Source organism: Heteronotia binoei, chromosome 4 (assembly GCF_032191835.1).
Source record: "Heteronotia binoei isolate CCM8104 ecotype False Entrance Well chromosome 4, APGP_CSIRO_Hbin_v1, whole genome shotgun sequence".
Taxonomy (NCBI): domain Eukaryota; kingdom Metazoa; phylum Chordata; class Lepidosauria; order Squamata; family Gekkonidae; genus Heteronotia; species Heteronotia binoei.
In genome coordinates, this window is record NC_083226.1 from 83,997,851 (window position 1) to 84,019,291 (window position 21,441).

At 43.7% G+C, this 21,441-nt stretch overlaps 1 protein-coding gene across 1 annotated transcript in view; it reads right to left on the reverse strand.

Moving 5' to 3' along the window:
• Positions 1-295: 295 nt before the first annotated feature.
• SHC3 (SHC adaptor protein 3) overlaps positions 296-21,441 on the reverse strand; it is a 107,522-nt gene continuing 86,376 nt past the window's right edge. Inside the window, 3 exon segments of the mRNA XM_060235485.1 lie at positions 296-1,176; positions 17,162-17,283; positions 17,286-17,456. Coding sequence (XP_060091468.1) covers positions 1,048-1,176; positions 17,162-17,283; positions 17,286-17,456 — 422 coding nt within the window. The 3' untranslated portion in view covers positions 296-1,047.

A 21,441-nucleotide genomic window follows, 5' to 3' on the forward strand; every position in this document is an offset into this window, starting at 1 on the left:
GAATCTACAGCTTAAAATGGGTAATCCAAGTTCTTGCATTCTAAGAAAGAAGAGTGAACAATTCTGTCTACTCTCTTTCCACAGTATTCATAATCTTATAAACCTCTGTCATGCAGTTTACTGTAAGTGAATCCAATTACATAGACTATAGTTTTCATTTCAAAGCAACATATGAGTTCCTCAGAAAAAGGAAGTATTAAAAAGGAAATAATACACATTTCCCCCTCCAAAAAGTAGCCAGAATTTCCTTCTGCAAGAAGTGAATGAACAAGGAGAAGAACCTTAATATCGAACATGGGTTTAATAAATCAAAGCTTATCCTAAGGTATATATTATTAGAAAAATTAATGCATGTATCTCATACACAAAGAGTTCACATCAAGTCAAAGCAAGTTACAAACAATTTGAAGTAGCATTATATGAGAATTTCAGTGGGACATCAGAAAGAAAATGCTTTTGTACTTAAAAGTCAGTGACTGTTTTCCAAAGTTGCTTCAAGCTAACTTGTCCTGTGGGGATTCTGGTTTTGGATTCATTTCCTCTCATCTGATATTTAATAAATGAAGGTTGCCTGCTTTCTCCTTTTTTATTGTGCTTATTAGATCATAAAACTATCCTTGTGACACCAAAGTATCCATGTTCTCAAGGAAATTAAATCCTTGATATTTACTCAATAATCTGAACAATTAGAGTTGTAATCTTTCCATCAGTCAGAAAGCACACAGCAGAATATTTTTGTTCTATACTTACAGCAGACGGATTTAAAAATATAAACATCTATGTATTTATATATAATGTGTGTGTTTGGTCAATATTCATATTAAAGAATCAACATTTTTATTAAAGTCATTTTAAGGGGGGGGTCTGCCTGCTATTTTACCATGCTTTACTGCCCCTAGAGAACAAGAATTTTCTTTTTCTTGGTATTATGTGGAATGGCATTTCATTAACCTACAGAAAACACAACAGGTGGATAATCTTTTAGTATGGAAATCAGTTTATAGCTTTTCTCTGGCAGTAGTTCAACAGAGATAACCATTGTTCTCATCATTGTTTTTTCTCCGCTGGCTGATGGAGACAGAGCTCACTCCCAGAAGAGACAATGGGCAAATTGTTTTCAAGATGATGGTTGATGAGGTGGCTAATGCTGTCAAATACTCGGTCCTTGGTGCGAACCTGAAAAAAAAGAGCAAGTATGAGGGGAAAACTGTTTATATTTCTCAAATATAACAACTTTGTCCTTATACTCCATATGAGCTGAAAGAGATACTATTTCCTTAGCTGTTGTTTCAATATCTGAGCACCTAAATCAGAAATATGGGAAGGCAGAACCACAGGTATCTTTACTGTGCTATTTCACTTGACCTGCTTGCCATTCCAGTTTCCTTGTCTGTGCTTGCCTGCCCCTCACTATGCTGACTGCTTTCTTGTAAAATGGATTCATGTAAAAGAATGAAAATGACCCTTACTTTAAAAGATGTCATGATGAAATTCTAGTGGTGAATTTAGAGCTAAGTTTAGCACAGAGTATGGACATTGGTCATTACTAAAGGATAAGTGCCATGAATTCTGAATGCAGGGAACAAGCAATTTATTTGATTTATTTGATTTTAAGCCACCCTCTCCTGCCAAAGCAGAGCTCAGGGTGGTGTACAACACAATACATTCATATAATCCATAATTAAAACCATTTAAAAACAATAAAAAGCACAGTAATTAACCTATAAGATGACTCTAAAAATTTCAGAGGTACCTTGCCTCATGGGGAGGCAGGGAGTAGGAGTGCCCAGAGGATGTAACCATTGCTGTCCTCAACCAAACACCTGGCGGAATATCTCTGCTTTACAGGCCCTGCAGAACTGCATCAAGTCCCACAGGGCATAGATGTTATTCAGCAGAGAGTTCTACCAGGTTGGATCCAGGGCAGGGCAGGGAACACTCTGGCTCTGTTCAAGGACAGCTGGACATCCCTCAGGCCAGGAACCATCAATAGATTCTGATCTACTGAGTGCAACACTCTTCTTGGGGGTAAACTGGGAGAAGCAGTCTAGATATATGGGTCCCAGGTCATTAAAGGCCTTAAAGGTCAGCACCATGACCTTGGAACCTGATCTGGTATTCCATCAGAAGCCAATGCAGTTCATGCAGCACAGGATGCATATGTGCTATACACAGGGTTCCCATAAAAACCTGCACCACTGTATTCAGCTGGAGTTACTGGATCAGCCTCAAGGGTAGACCCATGTAGAATGAGTTACAGTAGTCTAATCTGGAGGTGACAGTTGCATGGATTACTGTGGCTAGGTCAGGATGAGACAGGTAGGGAGCCAGTTGCCTGACCTGGTGCAGTTGGAAGAATGCCAGTCTGGCAACATTTTCTACCTAGGCCTCCATTGTTATGGAGGCATCTAGGATCACAACCAAGCTCCTGACAGTTGGTTCTGATCTTAAAGGCACACTATCAAGAGCTAGGAGTTTGCACCCCAAACATGAGTCTCCACGCTCCAGCCACAGAACCTCCATCTTAGAAGGATTTGGTTTCAGCTGGCTCTGTTTTCACCATAGCCTCCAACTCCTCAGCCAAATTTGCCAGCTGACTGCCCATCAACAGGTAAAACTAGGTGTCATTCCAGCCTGAAACTCCACATTAGTCGGGTGAGGGGATGCGTGTAGATAAACTGGAAAGTGACTTTTTCAAACCTCATTTCAGTAATAAATTCACAGAGTGGCCTTAGATAAGTGTTTGTTAGTCTCTATCCCCCCCTCCCCCCCCCAAAAAAATCTCTAACATGGGTATAAAAACACTGACTGTTCCAGAATTAATGAGATGTGGAAACCTCTGGGAAGACAAAGACTCCACTGCTCTCCTGAAAGAATCTTTGTAGGTAGTATTTGGTCTCTCAGGGCATACACCAGAAGTCTCACATACTTGAAGTCTACTTTTCACCCCCTCTGAATAATTTCAGGCATGAAAACGGGCTAAACCCTGGTTCTCCAGCCAAAGGGAGTTATTTCATATATCTAAGTGTGTCCAGATATAATCCAGACAAATTTCCTTAGATCAGACTTAGCATGTCCAAGATGTATAGCCTCATCCCCCCCTGTTAATTGAAACTGGGCAGAAGATGGTTTCTCATATCCTGGTTAATAGTTATTAAATATTGTCTTGCAATTAAGTAAAGAATCACTAGACTCAGTGTCAGTATTCAATTATTTTAAACCTGGGTGGGTTCATCTGCTGATATAGAAGCTGAACTCACTTGGTTTGGGTTGTGGCTCTCTTTTGGCCTTAGGGAAGACTGGTGCTTATAGTTTGGTTAGTAGCCACCTTGTGGTGGAAGAACGGTGTGGTCCTCAGGAAGGGAAGAGGTGCATATGTTTGCCCATGTACTTTGGATATTCATACTTCAATCAATACCAGCAGTCACCATATTATTTCTATAGTATTAAGGTACCATGTTATCTTTTAAGAATGAATTCACTCTCATTTGCTGCCTTACATGGATGATTTACAGATCAAGAAGGGATCTAGAGTTTTTATACGTGATAAGTCTTTGGTAGAAACTAGTAAGCATTTCTTTTTTTCTGTATAATTTATTCTGATCTGAGAAGAACATTAGTTGTGTGCAAATATATAGCTGCTGCAATTAAATGTTATTTGTTTTTAATGCATATAAACAGCAATAACTTTATTGGTATATTGCTTTTTCTGATCAAACAGCCTATTTGCTTTAGGAGCTAGATGGGGCAATAATTTATACATCTAAGCTCAATTATTTTCACTCTATGATCCTGTTGATGCTAGGAAAGGGTTCACCCAATATCACTTAGAGAATACCTTGGGGAAAAATTGGATTTCAAGAGAACAAATCCTCTGGTATGATTCCAGTTCTCCCCATCCCTGGTGAAGAGAGAGGGAATCAACCTTCCTTTGTTACCAATAGGAGGGGCATCATAATTTGAAGGGAAAAAAAATTAAGGAGTCCTAATGGACAAGTTGTGGCTAAATACTATTATAAGGTGCTGAATACCTGAGACCAATGTACTTGCAGGACTGTCTCCTCCCATATATGCCCAGGAGGTCGTCACGTTTGGCCTCCCAACATCTGTTGGTCATCCCTGGCCCAAGAGACACCTGCTTTGCCTCAACCAGGGCCAGGGCTTTTTCAGTCCTGGCCCCAACGTGGTAGAATCAGCTCCCTACAGAGATCCGGGCTTATTCCTGGCTTATTAGCTTTCCGTAGGGCCTGTAAAACGGAGCTGTTCTGCCAGGCTTTTAGTTGAGGCTGCGGGCATCTATTTCTTGATCTGGTTGGCCTCCCCTGCTGGCATTGTCACCTGTGCTATAAAATGGAATAATATCTGCCATCTTTATGGGATAACATCTTGTCATGATGTATGATGGCCAGGCTGGGCAATATTGTGATGATTTGGAAATTTTCTGAGTGCTGCTGAATTGTCTGTTCATAAAATGTTTTTTATTGTATTTTATTATTTTATTATATGTTGTGCTCCGCCCTAAGCCCTATAAGGAAAGGGCAGAATAGAAATATACTAAAATAAAAATAAAATAAAATATACTTTTAAAAAATTGTACACTACCTTGGAAACTATTATAATAGGAAAGCCATCAAAAGTTTTATAGTAATGAGTACTCTGAACCAAGGCAACAATGTTGAGCATCAGTTTCAGATTAGCATGGTGTCCTTTGGGCAAATAAACTGTGAGCCATGAACATTAGCTATATGTTTTTAATCCTAAATTAGAAAACCTTGCTCTAAAACTTGCACACTTCTTGATCTGTGAGGCAAAGCGAGATAATAATAATATTTTTTATTTATAATAAAATATATTAATATATTAATAAAAATATAATAAAATATATATTATATTTATTTATTTATAATATAATAAAATAAATGTTTGAAATGAAACTCTCTTTTTTTCTTTGTGAAGCATTTGGCCTGCCCCAGGTGGAAGCAACCCCAGACTAATTCAGTTTAGGAGTAGCTATATTGTTAGAAAAATGGTATTTAACTGCCCTCTGGTGCTAAATATATGAATTGCATCAATTCCTCTCCCAGTGTTTGACTGTTGCTTAATTTCTGACCCCAGGCTACTGGCCAGAAACAAAATCTAAGGCCCAGTTTTTAAAATCACAACTTCACTTGCACTGCAGCAGTTTTTCAGTTAAACAGAATAAGATGAGACAGAGTTTGGCAGATAGTTTCTCTGTTGGATCATCTTCAGACTACAGAGGTCAGTTCCCCTGGAGAAAATGGATGCTTGGGAGAGTGGCCACTATGGCATTGTACCCCATTGAGGTCCTTCTGTTCCCCAGGCTCCATCCCCAAGTCTCCAGGAGTTTCTCGACCTGGATATGGTAACCCTACCCTCGGAGGACCTGACAACCCAATTCTCCATTGAGATATTGTTATGATAATAGGCCATAGAGGCAGCATGTACAATGGTTAGATTGCTGGATCTGGGAGAACCTTGTTGGATGTCCTTGGGCCACTCTCAACATAACTTACCTCATAGAATTGTTATGAGGATTAAATGGAGATGAGGAGAACAAAGTTGCACACTGGAATGTTGCAGTGTTGGATTCTCATTGGGGAGACTAATGGAGTATAAATGAAGTAAATGAAAAATGTTGGGTAAATATCCCCATGGTTGACCCTAAATTACTATCATTATTGTAGGCATTTCTGTTAAATATACAAAAAAAAGTTTGACATGCATTTGAATGTATCTTATTGAAAACTCAGAAAGTGTGTGTGTGTGTGGTGTGTGTGTGCATGCCTTTCAATGCCATAAACGTTACCATTCTGAAGGGGTAGGGAAGTGATCTGACACAGTGGATGACTCTTTAAACACAAATATGGATCTATCAAGGTCTCACTTTCCTGAAAATGACTCTTTCTAGCCATCTCTACCATGATCACTTGCTGGAGCTGATTGGAAATGTAGAGCTTTCTCCCACACAGCTTACTGCGGAGCGAAGTCCCTCCTCACCGCGCAACATCTGCTTGGATTTCCCACCAACTGCTCCGTGGAAGCAGGAAGTGCTGGGCCTTTTGCATTGCAAATGTAAATCGCTAAAACCCAGTTTATGTTAGCGACGCAAAAGCCGCGGATCTTCCTGCTTCTGTGGAGCAGTTGGTGGGAAATCCGAGCAGACGCTGCGCGGTGAGGAGGGATTTCGCTCCGCGGTAACCTGTGTGGGAAAAAGATCGTAGTTTTTCATAGCCTCCCAAAGTGATCTGGAAGGCTGAGAAAACAGCAACTTACAATCAGACCCAGCACTTCATTAAGTTCCAGGAATACATTGGTCAGCTGCCCTTGTGCTGAATGCTACTGAGTGCACAGATGCAAATACATTTGAAATATTCCCTCGATGACCTGGTGGAGGCCTGGCAAGGTTGGCTATCCAGGGCTATCGACGAGATCGCACCTCGACGTCCTCTGTGCCCTCGCAGGAGGCTGGCTCCATGGTATACCTTGGAGCTACGTCAGCTGAAACAAGTGCTCAGACGACTAGAGAGGCAGTGGTGACATACTTGGGACAAAGCGACGAGAACATCCTATAGAACGTTTATGAAGTCTTATGAGATGGCAGTCAAGGCTGCAAAGAAAGACTACTTTGCAGCCAAGATTGCATCTGCAAATTCGCACCCGGCACAATTGTTTAGAATAATTGGAGATCTTACCACATTGCCACAAGGCAAACCAAATGTTAGAGAATTAGAGATAGGCTGTGAGGCTTTTGCGAAACACTTTGCAGATAAAATCACGTCGCTTCGCCAAGACCTGCCTATCACATTGGATACAGTACAGGAACTTGAGGCTCCGTGCCTGTCTTCTGGTTTGGTGTTGGGTCAGTTCGACCCACTCAGCCTGGAGGAAGTCGACGGAATTCTCTCTGTTGCACACCCAACAACTTGTGATTTGGTCCCTTGCCCCTCCTGGCTGATTAAATCTTGCCAGAGGGAGCTTAGATGTCCTTTACGGGACATAATAAATAGATCCCTCTTAGAGGGACGTTTTCCATCACCTCTGAAAGAGGCTTTGGTCCATCCCCTCCTGAAAAAATGTACAGCAGATCCGGCTGAATTGGCAAACTACTGACCGGTCTCCAATTTACCGTTTTTAGGTAAAATTATTGAGAGGGCAGTGGCGTTGCAACTGCAGAGTTTTCTGGATGACGCTTCCATCCTAGACCCTTGCCAGTCTGGCTTCCTCCCGGGCCATGGGACGGAGACAGTCCTGATCGCGTTGGCAGATGACCTCCAACGGCAACTGGATCGAGGTGGCGTGGCGGTGCTGATACTGTTAGATCTGTCGGCGGCGTTCGACATGGTCGACCATCAGCTACTGACCCGCCGCCTCGCGGACATAGGGGTTAGGGGGCTGGCCTTACAATGGCTTTCCTCCTTCCTCAAAGGACGGGGACAAAGGGTGGCAATCGGGGGTGAGCTCTCCCGGAGGCGCACACTAGATTGTGGGGTGCCTCAGGGAGCAGTTCTCTCTCCGATGTTATTTAACATCTACATGCGCCCCCTTGCCCAGATTGCCCGGAGGTTTGGGCTTGGCTGTCATCAATATGCAGATGACACCCAGCTCTATCTGCTAATGGATGGCCGGCCTGACTGCGTCCCAGGGAATTTGGACCGGGCACTGCAGGCCATGGCAACCTGGCTTAGGCTGACTGGGCTGAAGCTGAACACGATGAAGACAGAGGTCCTTTGCGTGGGCCACGGCACTCTGGGGAGGAAAATACCTCTCCCGGTCAAGAGCCTGGGAGTTCTACTGGAGCCTTCACTATCAATGGAGGCCCAGGTAGCTGCCACTGCCAAGTCAGCGTTTTTTCATCTGAAGTGAGCAAGGCAGTTGGCCCCTTTCCTGGAGCGCCGGGACCTAGCAACAGTGATCCATGCAACGGTCACCTCAAGATTGGACTACTGTAATGCCCTGTACATAGGGCTGCCTTTGTGTCGAACACGGAAGCTGTAGCTAGTGCAGAACGCAGCGGCCAGACTGTTACTAGGACTCCCAAAGTGGGAGCATATACAGCCAAGGCTGCGCGAGCTGCACTGGCTGCCAGTTACATACTGGATTCGCTACAAAGTGCTGGTCATTACCTTTAAAGCCCTATATGGTCGAGGACCTGCCTACCTGAGGGACCGTCTCTCCCCATACGAGCCCCAAAGAGCACTGAGGTCAGCAGGGAAGAACAAGCTGACTATCCCTGGGCCAAAGGACGCGAAATTGCAGAACACTCGCGCATGAGCCTTCTCCATTGCAGCTCCGTGCCTGTGGAACCAGCTCCCGGAAGAGGTGCGGGCTCTGCGGAGCCTAGACCAATTCCGCAGGGCCTGCAAGACCATCCTTTTTAGGCAGGCCTTCGCAGACTGCTGACAACGGATGGCCGAACTGATGATCTATCAAAGTGACTCTATTCAGTGATCTTTGCCATTATGCAAATAGACAGAATAGCACCAGGAACATCACTGTTCCAGATCCCTGAATTCCTTGTTCTCCCAATAAGGTAAGTTCCCAATAAGGTATATATATATCATGAAGATAGAATGCCAGCAGGGGGTTGGGGGCTTTCCAGTGTTTTGCACTGAGTGTCACATGTATGACTATCTGCCCAAAGGACAGAAGTCTTGGGTGTGTGCTCGATGCAAGGAGCTCCTGGTCCTCAGGGAATGAGTTCGTACCCTTGAGACCGAGGTGACTGCCCTGGAGAAGAAGAGACGGTCAGTTAGGCATTTGGGGAAGACTCTCGGGGGCGTATTAGATGAGCCCCGCTCTGAACGTAGCAGCCCCGTTGCTGCCAGAGAGCAAGAGGGTCGAGAGGGAACAGGGCACCGTGCTGAGGACAAGGGGAATGCGCCCTCAGAAGGGACCTCTTCTTCGGTTGGTGAGCGGGAATCCTTTCGCGCCAAGGAACCATCCCTGAGCAGGGGGAGAGGGGGGGGGTTGGTAGTTGGTGATTCGATCCTTAGGCAAGTAGACAGCTGGGTGGCAAAACCGCGTACTGACCGTATGGTGACTTGCCTGCCTGGTGCGAAGGTAGCGGACATTACGCGTGTAGTAGATAGACTGATAGACAGTGCTGGGGAGGAGCCTGTGGTCGTGGTGCATGTTGGCACCAACGATGTGGGGAAATGCAGTCGTGAGGTCCTGGAGGAAAAATTTAGGCTGCTAGGCAGGAGACTTAAGGCCAGGACCTCCAAGGTAGCCTTCTCGGAAGTGCTACCTGTTCCACGTGCAGGGCAGGAGAGACAGGCACAAATTAGAAATCTCAATGTGTGGATGAGACGATGGTGTAAGGAGGAAGGGTTTAAGTTTGTTAGGCACTGGGATGCTTTCTGGAACAAGCGGGAGCTGTACAAAAGAGACGGTCTCCACTTGTCCCCGGATGGAACCAGGCTGCTGGCGCTTAAAATCAAAAAGGTGGCAGAACAGTTTTTAAACTAAATCTTGGGGGAAAGCCGACAGGAGATGAAATGTCTCTGGTTCGGGAGGACTCGTCTCAAAGAGATGAAGGGTTAGCTGCTATTTTTCTACCGGGTAACGGACCAGAGTTGTCCACTGTGAAGGCGACAAACAATATGGACTGTCTGCCAGAGTCTCGAGGTGGCAGAAGGAAGGTGGCGGGCCTAGCTCACCTGGGAAATTATAGATGTTTGTATGCAAATGCTAGAAGTGTTCGAAGTAAAATTGGTGAATTGGAATGTTTAGTGCTGGGAGAAAACATAGACATTGTGGGAATTTCAGAAACTTGGTGGAATGAGGAGAATCAGTGGGACACGGTGATTCCTGGATATAAGCTATATTGTAAGGATAGGGAGGGAAGGGTTGGAGGTGGGGTGGCTCTGTATGTCAGAGAGGATATACGGTAGGGATGTGCATTCGGCTCGGCCGAGCCATATTTACAGCCGAACCAGTGTTGATTCGGCCGCATACGGAATAGCCTGCAGCCGACTTCCATAAGCGCCCATTACACGGCAGCCGAATAGGCTCCCTGTGTAGTTACGAATAGCTATTCATAAGCAAACAGCTGTCAATTCAAAACAAAAGGCGGCAATTAGCTTCTGGAGCTTCAAAGGAGCTCCTTTGGCACCTTCCCGCCTCTGCCTTAACATCCCTGGGATCAGGGAGGGGGGAGGGGGAAGAGGAGCCCCAACAGCCAATCCAAAGCATGCATTTGTAAAATACATTGGAAATGCATGCTTTGAAGGGCTTTCTAAGGAGTCTTCACTTCCTGGCTGACTCCTCCATGCTGTGTGTAAGAGATTGCTTAAGCTGCTGCCTGCTGCAGCTCTCTCACTCAGACTTCCCTGGAAGACAAGGTAAAACACTCTTTGGGTTCTTGTTTTTATTTATTGTTGGTAAAAGGACTTTTTTTAAAGACTTAGAGTCCCTTTACTTATCCAGATTTGGGTGGTGGTGGGGTAGCTTATTTGGGGTTTCTGCTTGGGGAGGGGGCCTGGGGTGGGGGGGTTTGACAATCTGCCCATATCTTAATTTAGTGAGAGGACTTTTAAAAGTGCAGTGTCCTTTTACTTCTCCTGATTTGGGTGGCTTTAATTTCTTGGGGTTAGGGTGAAGGGTTTTTTGGGGGGGAGGGGGTGGCAAAGTTCCTGTATTGTTAAAAGTTAATTTTTTACTGTTTTAAAAGTATTCAGTGTTTGATTTGTTGCTGCTGTGCTGTGTTGTGCTGCTGCTGTTACTCTTTTCTTTGGGTTCTTGGGGCGGGTGCTGTTTGGCCTAATTTCCATTGTTTAAAAGGCCACTTTTGTCCCCCTTTTCTTGTTGGTGAAAAGGCCACTTTTTTTTAACACTTGGCCTTTTGTGATTCTGCTGGTTTTGTTTTGGTTTTTTAAATTGCCTCTGGTTGGTGTGGGGGTTGGTGAGGGTGTGTGTGGGCTGGGTCACTTTCTTGTTTTTATAGAGTAGGTTGTGTGTTCTGTGGCAGGGAAGCTGGCACCTGGGTGAGAGACCCAGAACCAGCGGGCTTTTTGTGGTTTGCCAGCTCTCCCCTTGTTATTTGGGGCAGGGCTGGAGAGCTGGCATCTGTAGATTGTGTGTTCTGTGGCAGGGAAGCTGGCACCTGGGTGAGAGACCCAGAACCAGCAGGCTTTTTGTGGTTGACAAGCTCTCCCCGTGTTATTTGGGGCAGGGCTGGAGAGCTGGCATCTGTAGATTGTGTGTTCTGTGGCAGGGAAGCTGGCACCTGGGTGAGAGACCCAGAACCAGCAGGCTTTTTGTGGTTGACAAGCTCTCCCCGTGTTGTTTGGGGCAGGGCTGGAGAGCTGGCATCTGGGTTTGCTGCAAGCAGGTCTGCAGAGCAGACCTTGAGCAGATTGTGTTTTGTGTGGCAGTGAGGTTGGCAACTGGGTTTATGTTGGTGCCAGGCCTGCAGGCCCAGGGTTCATAGATTAGATAGAGGGATGTAGTGCATTTGGGGCCTATAGAGATTCTCTGGTGTGAAGTTAGGTTTGGCTTTGGGTGCCCCAGGAATTGGACCCCATGGTCCAATTTTTTTGGGACTTGGGGGGGTTGGAGGGGAGAGTCCCCTTCAGGTCTCCTGCAAATTTGGGGGCTCTCCCTCAAACCCCCTCCCCTCCAGGCGGCTTCAATTATATCCTATTTGCCATTGATTTTAATGGCCCATAGGGTATAATGATGGAATAGGGGCACCCTCTTTGGGTGCCCCTGGAATGGGATCCCCTGGCCCAATCTTTTTGGGACTTGGGGGGGTTGGAGGGGAGAGTCCCCTTCAGGTCCCCTGCAAATTTGGGGGCTCTCCCTCAAACCCCCCCCCCTCCAGGCGGCTTCAAATATACCCTATTTGCCATTGATTTCAATGGCCCATAGGGTATAATAGGGCCGTATATTCGGTAATAGCCGTGCATCTACCGTATATGCGGCTATTCCGAATACGGTATTCAGTAGTGCATGGGGAATCCGAAATTTTTTTCCCTGTGCACTTCCGAATCCGTGTAATTCCGAATTTTTTTTTTTTGCACATCCCTAATATACGGTCCAGTAAGACTGAGGTCAGAGAATTAGATTCACTTTTAGAAATGCTTTGGGTTGAAATAGAGGGCCCAAAAGGAAATTTAACTATGGGAGTTTGTTATCGCCCACCAAATCAAAAGAGAGAGGACGATTATAATATGATGGAAGGCTTAAAGATAGCGGCTAAACATAAAAACTGTGTCATAATAGGTGATTTTAACTACCCGCAGATTGCTTGGGTCAATATGTGTTCTGGTCGAGAGAAAGAGATTGAGTTTCTTGATGCTCTCAATGACTGTGCTATGGAGCAGATGGTCTCAGAACCTACCAGGGGTGGGGCGATCCTGGATTTGGTCCTAAGTAATGCCCAACACTTGGTGAGAGATGTAAAAGTGATTGCGCGGCTTGGGAGCAGTGACCATAATGTTATTGATTTCACCGTTTGTATAAATAGGGAGTTGTCTAAAAAGACCGCCACAACCACGTTTAACTTTAAAAGGGGTAAATACACTGAGATGAGGAGGCATGTGAGGAGGAAACTGAAAGGAAAGGTACATACAGTCAAAACCCTTGGGGAAGCTTGGACGCTATTTAAAACTATAATCCTAGAAGCTCAGATAAAATACATACCACAAGTTAGGAAAGGCACAAACAGGCATAAGAAAAGGCCTGCATGGTTAACAAACAAAGTAATGGAAGCTGTAAAAGGTAAGAAGGACTCCTTTAAGTGGTGGAAAACCAGTCCAAGTGAAATTAGTAAAAGGGAACACAGGCTGTGGCAAATCAAATGCAAGACTGTGATCAGGCAGGCAAAAAGGGACTATGAGGAGCATATTGCAAAAAACATAAAGACCAACAATAAAACTTTCTTCAAATATATTAGAAGTAGGAAACCAGCCAGGGAGGCAGTGGGGCCCTTGGATGACCATGGGGTAAAAGGATTACCGAAGGAGGATAGGAAAATGGCTGAGAAGCTGAATGATTTTTTGCCTCCGTCTTCACTGTGGAAGACGAAAACTTTTTGCCCGCCCTAGAACCACTAATTTTGGAAGGGGTGTTGAAAGACCTGAGTCAGATTGAGGTGACAAAAGAGCAGGTCCTACAACTGATAGACAAATTAAAAACTAATAAGTCACCGGGTCCCGATGGCATACATCCGAGAGTTCTGAAAGAACTCAAAGTTGAACTTGTGGATCTTCTGACAAAAATATGTAATCTTTCATTGAAATCTGCCTCCGTTCCTGAGGACTGGAAGGTAGCAAATGTCACCCCCATCTTTAAAAAAGGTTCCAGAGGAGATCCGGGAAATTACAGGCCAGTCAGTCTGACTTCAATACTGGGAAAGTTGGTAGAAACCATTAACAAGGACAGAATGAGTAGGCACATTGATGAACACGGGTTATTGAGGAAGACTCAGCATGGGTTCTGCAAGGGAAGATCTTGCCTCACTAACCTGTTACATTTCTTTGAGGGGGTGAACAAACATGTGGACAAAGGCGACCCGATAGATGTTGTTTACCTTGACTTCCAGAAAGCTTTTGATAAAGTTCCTCATCAAAGGCTCCTTAGAAAACTTGAGAGTCATGGAGTAAAAGGACAGGTCCTCTTGTGGATCAAAAACTGGCTTAGTAATAGGAAGCAGAGAGTCAGTATAAATGGGCAGTCTTCGCAGTGGAGAACGGTAAGCAGTGGGGTGCCACAGGGCTCGGTACTGGGTCCCATGCTCTTTAACTTGTTCATAAATGATTTAGAGTTGGGAGTGAGCAGTGAAGTGGCCAAGTTTGCGGATGACACTAAATTGTTCAGGGTGGTGAGAACCAGAGAGGATTGTGAGGAACTCCAAAGGGATCTGTTGAGGCTGGGTGAGTGGGCGTCAACGTGGCAGATGCGGTTCAATGTGGCCAAGTGCAAAGTAATGCACATTGGGGCCAAGAATCCCAGCTACAAATACAAGTTGATGGGGTGTGAACTGGCAGAGACTGACCAAGAGAGAGATCTTGGGATCGTGGTAGATAACTCACTGAAAATGTCAAGACAGTGTGCGTCTGCAATAAAAAAGGCCAACGCCATGCTGGGAATTATTAGGAAGGGAATTGAAAACAAATCAGCCAGTATCATAATGCCCCTGTATAAATCGATGGTGCGGTCTCATTTGGAGTACTGTGTGCAGTTCTGGTCGCCGCACCTCAAAAAGGATATTATAGCATTGGAGAAAGTCCAGAAAAGGGCAACTAGAATGATTAAAGGGCTGGAACACTTTCCCTATGAAGAAAGGTTGAAACGCTTGGGACTCTTTAGCTTGGAGAAACGTCGACTGCGGGGTGACATGATAGAGGTTTACAAGATAATGCATGGGATGGAGAAAGTAGAGAAAGAAGTACTTTTCTCCCTTTCTCACAATACAAGAACTCGTGGGCATTCGATGAAATTGCTGAGCAGAAAGGTTAAAACGGATAAAAGGAAGTACTTCTTCACCCAAAGGGTGATTGACATGTGGAATTCACTGCCACGGGAGGTGGTGGCGGCCACAAGTATAGCCACCTTCAAGAGGGGTTTAGATAAAAATATGGAGCACAGGTCCATCAGTGGCTATTAGCCACAGTGTATGTGTATATATAAAATTTTTTGCCACTGTGTGACACAGAGTGTTGGACTTGATGGGCCGTTGGCCTGATCTAACATGGCTTCTCTTATGTTTTTACTGTTCCTGTTAAATTATGTAAACTGGAATGGTTTTTTAAGACACTGTTGATTTAAACTATTGTATAACTTTTAATGTCGTTTTAAAATTACTGTATTTTACTGTATAACTTTTTATCTGAATATGTTGTTAGCCGCCCTGAGCCTGCCTAGGCAGGGAGGGCGGGATATAAATAATAATATTTATTATTATTATTATTATTATTATTATTATTATTATTATTAAATACTGCAAATTTTAAATTACAAACAAATCATCAGTTTGAGTATATGACATGCTCCACTTGAGAAAAATTGGCCTTGCAAATAAGTCTGTTTGATCTGCAAAAAGCACAACTTCATTAACTGTAGGTTTCTACAGTTAATGTCTTCTTTCTTGAATACCATGAAAATTCACTAGCTTATTTGATGGTTTTTAGCTGCAGCAAGAATTCATTTTGTTCCAAACCACCTGAGATTCTCACACATACTTGCCATGGGATGGAGCTGAAAGACTAAACATGGCTAATGGAGCTTGCTGACAGAAATAGCTGGAAGCTCACCAGGTCTGGACCCAGCTGGAATTCGGACCTGAATGAACATGTTTGCAAGAGGCTCATGTTCTTGTTGCTGACCCTCTGTTATGCAATCTCACTGGCAAATAAACCCATGATTATACAAACCCTGTATATTATTTTCCCTTAGGGGGAAACTAATTCTGTCTAGATTGACCTGAATACCCCATCATGTGGGTGAAGATAACAGTAAAACAATATTAGGGAAGATATTGGCTTTCTAAGGCCCTTTCTACACTAGCAGTTTGACCCTTTCTTGGTGCACATTCCAAAGCTATTTCTACAATACATACTACCTTCAGTTCGGTCTTGCCTCACGGTTTCTTCTAGCTTCTACATTTGTTTTGTGGGAATGTGTATCAACACCACTTTCACCCTGCTGTTGCCCCGCAGTTCTCAAATCTTGTTTTGGCCTGGAGATTTCTCCAGATCTAAATCTTAATTGTAAAACTTTTCCTTTGGGTTTCCAAACTCCACCCCAAATCTTCATAGTTTGCATTTAAATGTAAGATTGTTGTGTTTTTACATCTCAGTGTGTGTTCCATGGCAATCTAGCTTCTAATTTAAGTTTGAATGGGGCTCACAGTTCAGTCATGACATGGCCCTGTCTTCAACAAGTTAAGAACAAGTTAAAGAGCATGGGACCCAGTACTGAGCCCTGCGGCACTCCACTGCTTACCGTCTTCCACTGCGAAGACTGCCCATTTATACTCATTCTCTGCTTCTTATTACTCAGCCAGTTTTTGATCCACAAGAGGACCTGTCCTTTTACTCCATGACTCTCGAGCTTACTAAGGAGCCTTTGATGAGGAACTTTATCAAAAGCTTTCTGGAAGTCAAGGTAAACAACATCTATCGGGTCTCCTTTGTCCACATGTTTGTTCACCCCCTCAAAGAAATGTAACAGGTTAGTGAGGCAAGATCTTCCCTTGCAGAACCCATGCTGAGTCTTCCTCAATAACCCGTGTTCATCAATGTGCCTACTCATTCTGTCCTTGATAATGGTTTCTACCAACTTTCCCGGTATTGAAGTCAGACTGACTGGCCTGTAATTTCCCGGATCTCCTCTGGAACCTTTTTTAAAGATGGGGGTGACATTTGCTACCTTCCAGTCCTCAGGAACGGAGGCAGATTTCAATGAAAGATTACATATTTTTGTCAGAAGATCCACAAGTTCAACTTTGAGTTTTTTCAGAACTCTTGGATGTATGCCATCCGGACCTGGTGACTTATTAGTTTTTAATTCGTCTATCAGTTGTAGGACCTCTTCTCTTGTCACCTCAATCTGACTCAGGTCTTTCAACACCCCTTCCAATATAAATGGTTCTGGAGCAGGCAAACACTTCTCATCTTCCACAGTGAAGACGGAGGCAAAAATGCATTCAGTTTCTCAGCCATTTCCCTATCCTCCTTCAGTAATCTTTTGACTCCTTGGTCATCCACGGGCCCCACTGCCTCCCTGGCTGGTTTCCTGCTTCTAATATATTTTATGAAATTTTTATTGTTGGTCTTTATGTTTTTTGCAATATGCTCCTCATAGTCCCTTTTTGCCTGCCTGATCACAGTCTTGCATTTGATTTGCCACAGCCTGTGTTCCCTTTTATTAATCTCACTTGGACTAGCTTTCCACCGCTTAAAGGAGTCCTTCTTACCTTTTACAGCTTCCATTACTTTGTTTGTTAACCATGCAGGCCTTCTCTTATACCTGTTTGTGCCTTTCCTAACTTGTGGTATATATTTTATCTGAGCTTCTAGGATTGTAGTTTTAAATAGCCTCCAAGCTTCCCCAAGGCTTTTGACTGTATTTACCATAGAAAAGGTCTATGCTAACAGACTTCAATTTGAAGACCATTTTTGGATCAAATACTTACAGTTCCTTCAGGATCCACTAAAAGAAGGTGCTTTGCTTGTCCATTGTGTAGTCCAGTTAGCACATAGGATCCTGGATTGGAGGTGCTTTTCCTAACCAGAAAGTCTCCACATTTTTTAAGAGCTGCTCTGCTTCTTTCCTACTCATCTCCCCTTGATACCAGGGCTCTGTGCTCAGTTCTCCTGCTACTGCCATGTGAGCTGCTCTGGTCATAAGAGGACTGGTACATTCCACTGAGGTAGCCTTGTTCAAAATGGGTCCAAGAGTTTGGTTCTTGAGAGCATCTTCAAAAGGGCCTAGTGATAATGTAGATCAAACATATACAGGTAGTGAAAAAAGAGCCACATGGCAGATGAAATCCAGTGCAAACATTCTTTTTGATGCATACTTTGCTTTAGAATGGTTTTTTATGCTTAAGAAGGGTTATAAAACATCTTCAGAGCTGTGATCAGATGGGCATTTTGGCCCAATATAGTTTTTTTCTCCTAATGGATTAAAAGGGCTTGGTCACACAGCCGCATCTGGCAGCCATTCCCCAGTCACATTCACCTCATCATAAGATGAGTTGGATATGCAGTAAATGGAATTCTAGTGCTAATGGATCCCTGTGTGTTCATCCTGTGTTTCTGGATGTCTGAACTCTCCAGGTGCATGCTCTTACCAATTTGGAGGTGTGGACCTTTAGTTCCGGTTTCACCATTCTTTTTTTTAAAATGGTAGAGCATATGCTCATAAATCCATGAGCACACATGAACACCCAATAAATGTTTTCCAAAAAAAGGTCAAATTTGTTTGTTTTAAAAAAAGACCAGACTTCAGGCTCAGTGATTGATGCACAGCACTATTTTGAATGGTCAACCATAAAACAAGTGCATGGTGAGACTGGATCAGGGTGGGAGTCTAATGGAAAATCTCTGTCACAAAATGCAATGGAGTACTTAGTGCTGCCTCCAGAGCACCCCAAGCTGCTGGTCTTACCACAGCCCTTGTGAAGTTATTTAGAAGACCTGCATCTCTCATTTTTACATATTAGATGTTTTATTCTAAGGAAGATCCAGGTGGGTAGTTGTGTTGGTCTGAAGCAACAGAATAGAGTCCACCTTTGAGATCAACGAAGTTTTATTCAAGGTCTGAGCTTTCCAGGGGATCCTTGGTGTGAAGGGCAGAGCTCAAAATTACACAATGAACCTGGAGTGCGAGTCCTCACAAAACCAGGTGGATAGACTGCCAACATCACGTTAGAGCCTCCCTATGATCAGAAGCCAGTGGACAAAATCCTGATCTTTCTGGGATTGAACTAGAATGTCAAACCTGCAAGGTAGGACACTTGCAGAATGAGTTTGTATAAAACAAATTACCAGTAGGTGGATGCTTTGGCCTAAGACATTGAATTTAATTGTAATTTCTGAAGTACAGAATACCCAGTGTAATCAAAGGGTATTTATTAAAGAGCATGGAATATTTTCAAAGGAACTTAGCAGTGATACAAAAAATAAAAGAGTTACCAGTCATGGTTCTAACTACACAGTTATATTCAAAGACATAGTTACTACATGATGCTTCTGGAGTAAATGCAGGCAATCATTTCAAGTCCCATTGTAAGCCAGACATAACCCATGCTTAAGGAGAGCTGAATCAAACAGCTCAACTAACAATACCCCCCCCTTAAAGGGTTGAAATTTGCATCAGCTGGGAACCCTCCAGCTAACACAAAATCCAGACCTTTGAAGTTTAGTTAACTTGACCACATCATAACAGATGGTTCAGATTTTATGAGGGAGAGTTATCTTTTCCTATTCTTATATAGAGTATAAATTACAGCATGAATTGCAAGGGTGTTGTGAAGTAGGAAGGTACTGGCATGCCATCCTGGTAAACAATTGATGTTTTGGTTCCTGAAATGTTTATCCAAAGGTACAAAAGCAACTTGCTGACAAACACCAGATGTTCCCTCTCCACCCATAATGCAGGCCTAAGCTTTAATCAATGTTTAATGCAAGAACAAGAAATTGAACTGGAGGTGACACCTTCCCATTTCTGGGAGATGGAATCTGGAGGTTTTATGACAGATTTCATCTACTGCTTCCTACTATGACATATGAGTACATAAGACAGTGGAACCATAATACAAGTGGAACAAAAATACAATGTTTTAAGGAAGATGACACTAAATCAGGGGTGGCCAACGGTAGCTCTCCAGATGTTTTTTGCCTACAATTTCCATCAGCCCCAGCCAGCATGGCCAATGGCTGGGACTGATGGGAGTTGTAGGCAAAAAACATCTGGAGAGTTACCGTTGGCCACCCCTGCACTAAATGGTTTGATTAGTTAGCCCAGTGGATTCCTTCCTTATGCCATCAATTGCTGTTTTAATTCTCCTAAGGGATGTTTGGAGCATCAGTACCAGAGAAGGGAATCTCTCGGTTGCAAAAAGCAAAAGAAAACAGGTCCAGGCAGAGAACTGTTGTGGGGAAACAGGGTTCCTTTGCTAATGATCACAGCTATCTTCCTGCTTTGGTTTATTTCAAGCTGTAAAGTATTCCCATGCTTTAACAATATATTGCAGGGAAACTCATTCTTTTGAAAGCATTAAAATGTACATACACAGTGGCAATGACTGAGGAGGGAAGTTGTGTACTCATTAGTGATTGCATGCATTGAATAGTATGCATAACACTAATTTAACTGTGCTACCGTGTGTGTGCGTGCGTGTGTGTGTGTGTGTGAGAGAGAGAGAGAGAGAGAGAGAGCATTGTTTCTAACAACAAAATATTGCTCTGAGTTCAAAGTAATGTAAGTTGAGCACAGTCCACTGCACAGATTTTTGCCATTTTCCACCTCTCACTGCAGTCACTACAATGCCCCAAACCTGTTCCTGAAGTTTAGGGGAGCCTTCGTAAGAGATGTAGCAACACTGCAGAGATTTAATGAAAGGGGGCAATTTACAAAGATTCAGTCCATGAAGTCCACTCTGCTTGTGGTATTTGACCTAGCTACTGCAGTTAGGGCAGAGAGAAAATGTAGTTATAAGTCTAGCCCATCAGACCAAAGGGCAGCAAACCTCTACATACCAGTGCTGGGAGACAGGGGAAGGGCCTCAACCTATATGCCTGTTTGTTTGGTCCTGTTTGTTTGGTCTTTTTTGAGGTGTGCTAACCACCACACCTCAAAAAAGATATTCTAGCATTGGGAAAAGTCCAGAAATATATATATATACAGAGAGAGAGAGAGAGAGAGAGAGAGAGACATAAATATATAGGCAACCCAGAAAAAAAAATCAAATTCCAATACACTACTCGATCACAAGAGCCAGCATGGTGTAGTGCTTAAAGAAAGAGCAGTAAAGTGAATAGAGGAAAAAGACTGACTGACTGACAGAAAGAGAGAGAGAGAGGAGGGGGGAGTGGGAAATAAGGCAAACAGGGAAAAAGAAATATTAACATAAGAACATAAGAGAAGCCATGTTAGATCAGGCCAATGGCCCATCCAGTCCAACACTCTGTGTCACATAGTGGCAAAAATTTTATATATATATATATATATATATATATATATACACACACACACACACACACACTGTGGCTAATAGCTAATAGCCACTGATGGACCTCTGCTCCATATTTTTATCTAACCCCCTCTTGAAGGTGGCCATGCTTGCGGCCGCCACCACCTCCTGTGGCAGTGAATTCCACATGTTAATCACCCTTTGGGTGAAGAAGTACTTCCTTTTATCCGTTTTAACCTGTCTGCTCAGCAATTTCATTGAATGCCCACGAGTTCTTGTATTGTGAGAAAGGGAGAAAAGTACCTCTTTCTCTACTTTCTCCATCCCATGCATTATCTTGTAAACCTCTATCATGTCACCCCGCAGTCGACATTTCTCCAAGCTAAAGAGTCCCAAGCGTTTCAACCTTTCTTCATAGGGAAAGTGTTCCAGCCCTTTAATCATTCTAGTTGCCTTTTTCTGGACTTTCTCCAATGCTATAATATCCTTTTTGAGGTGCGGCGACCAGAACTGCACACAATACTCCAAATGAGACCGCACCATCGATTTATACAGGGGCATTATGATACTGGCTGATTTGTTTTCAATTCCCTTCCTAATAATTCCCAGCATGGCGTTGGCCTTTTTTATTGCAAACGCACACTGTCTTGACATTTTCAGTGAGTTAGCTACCACGACCCCAAGATCTCTCTCTTGGTCAGTCTCTGCCAGTTCACACCCCATCAACTTGTATTTGTAGCTGGGATTCTTGGCCCCAATGTGCATTACTTTGCACT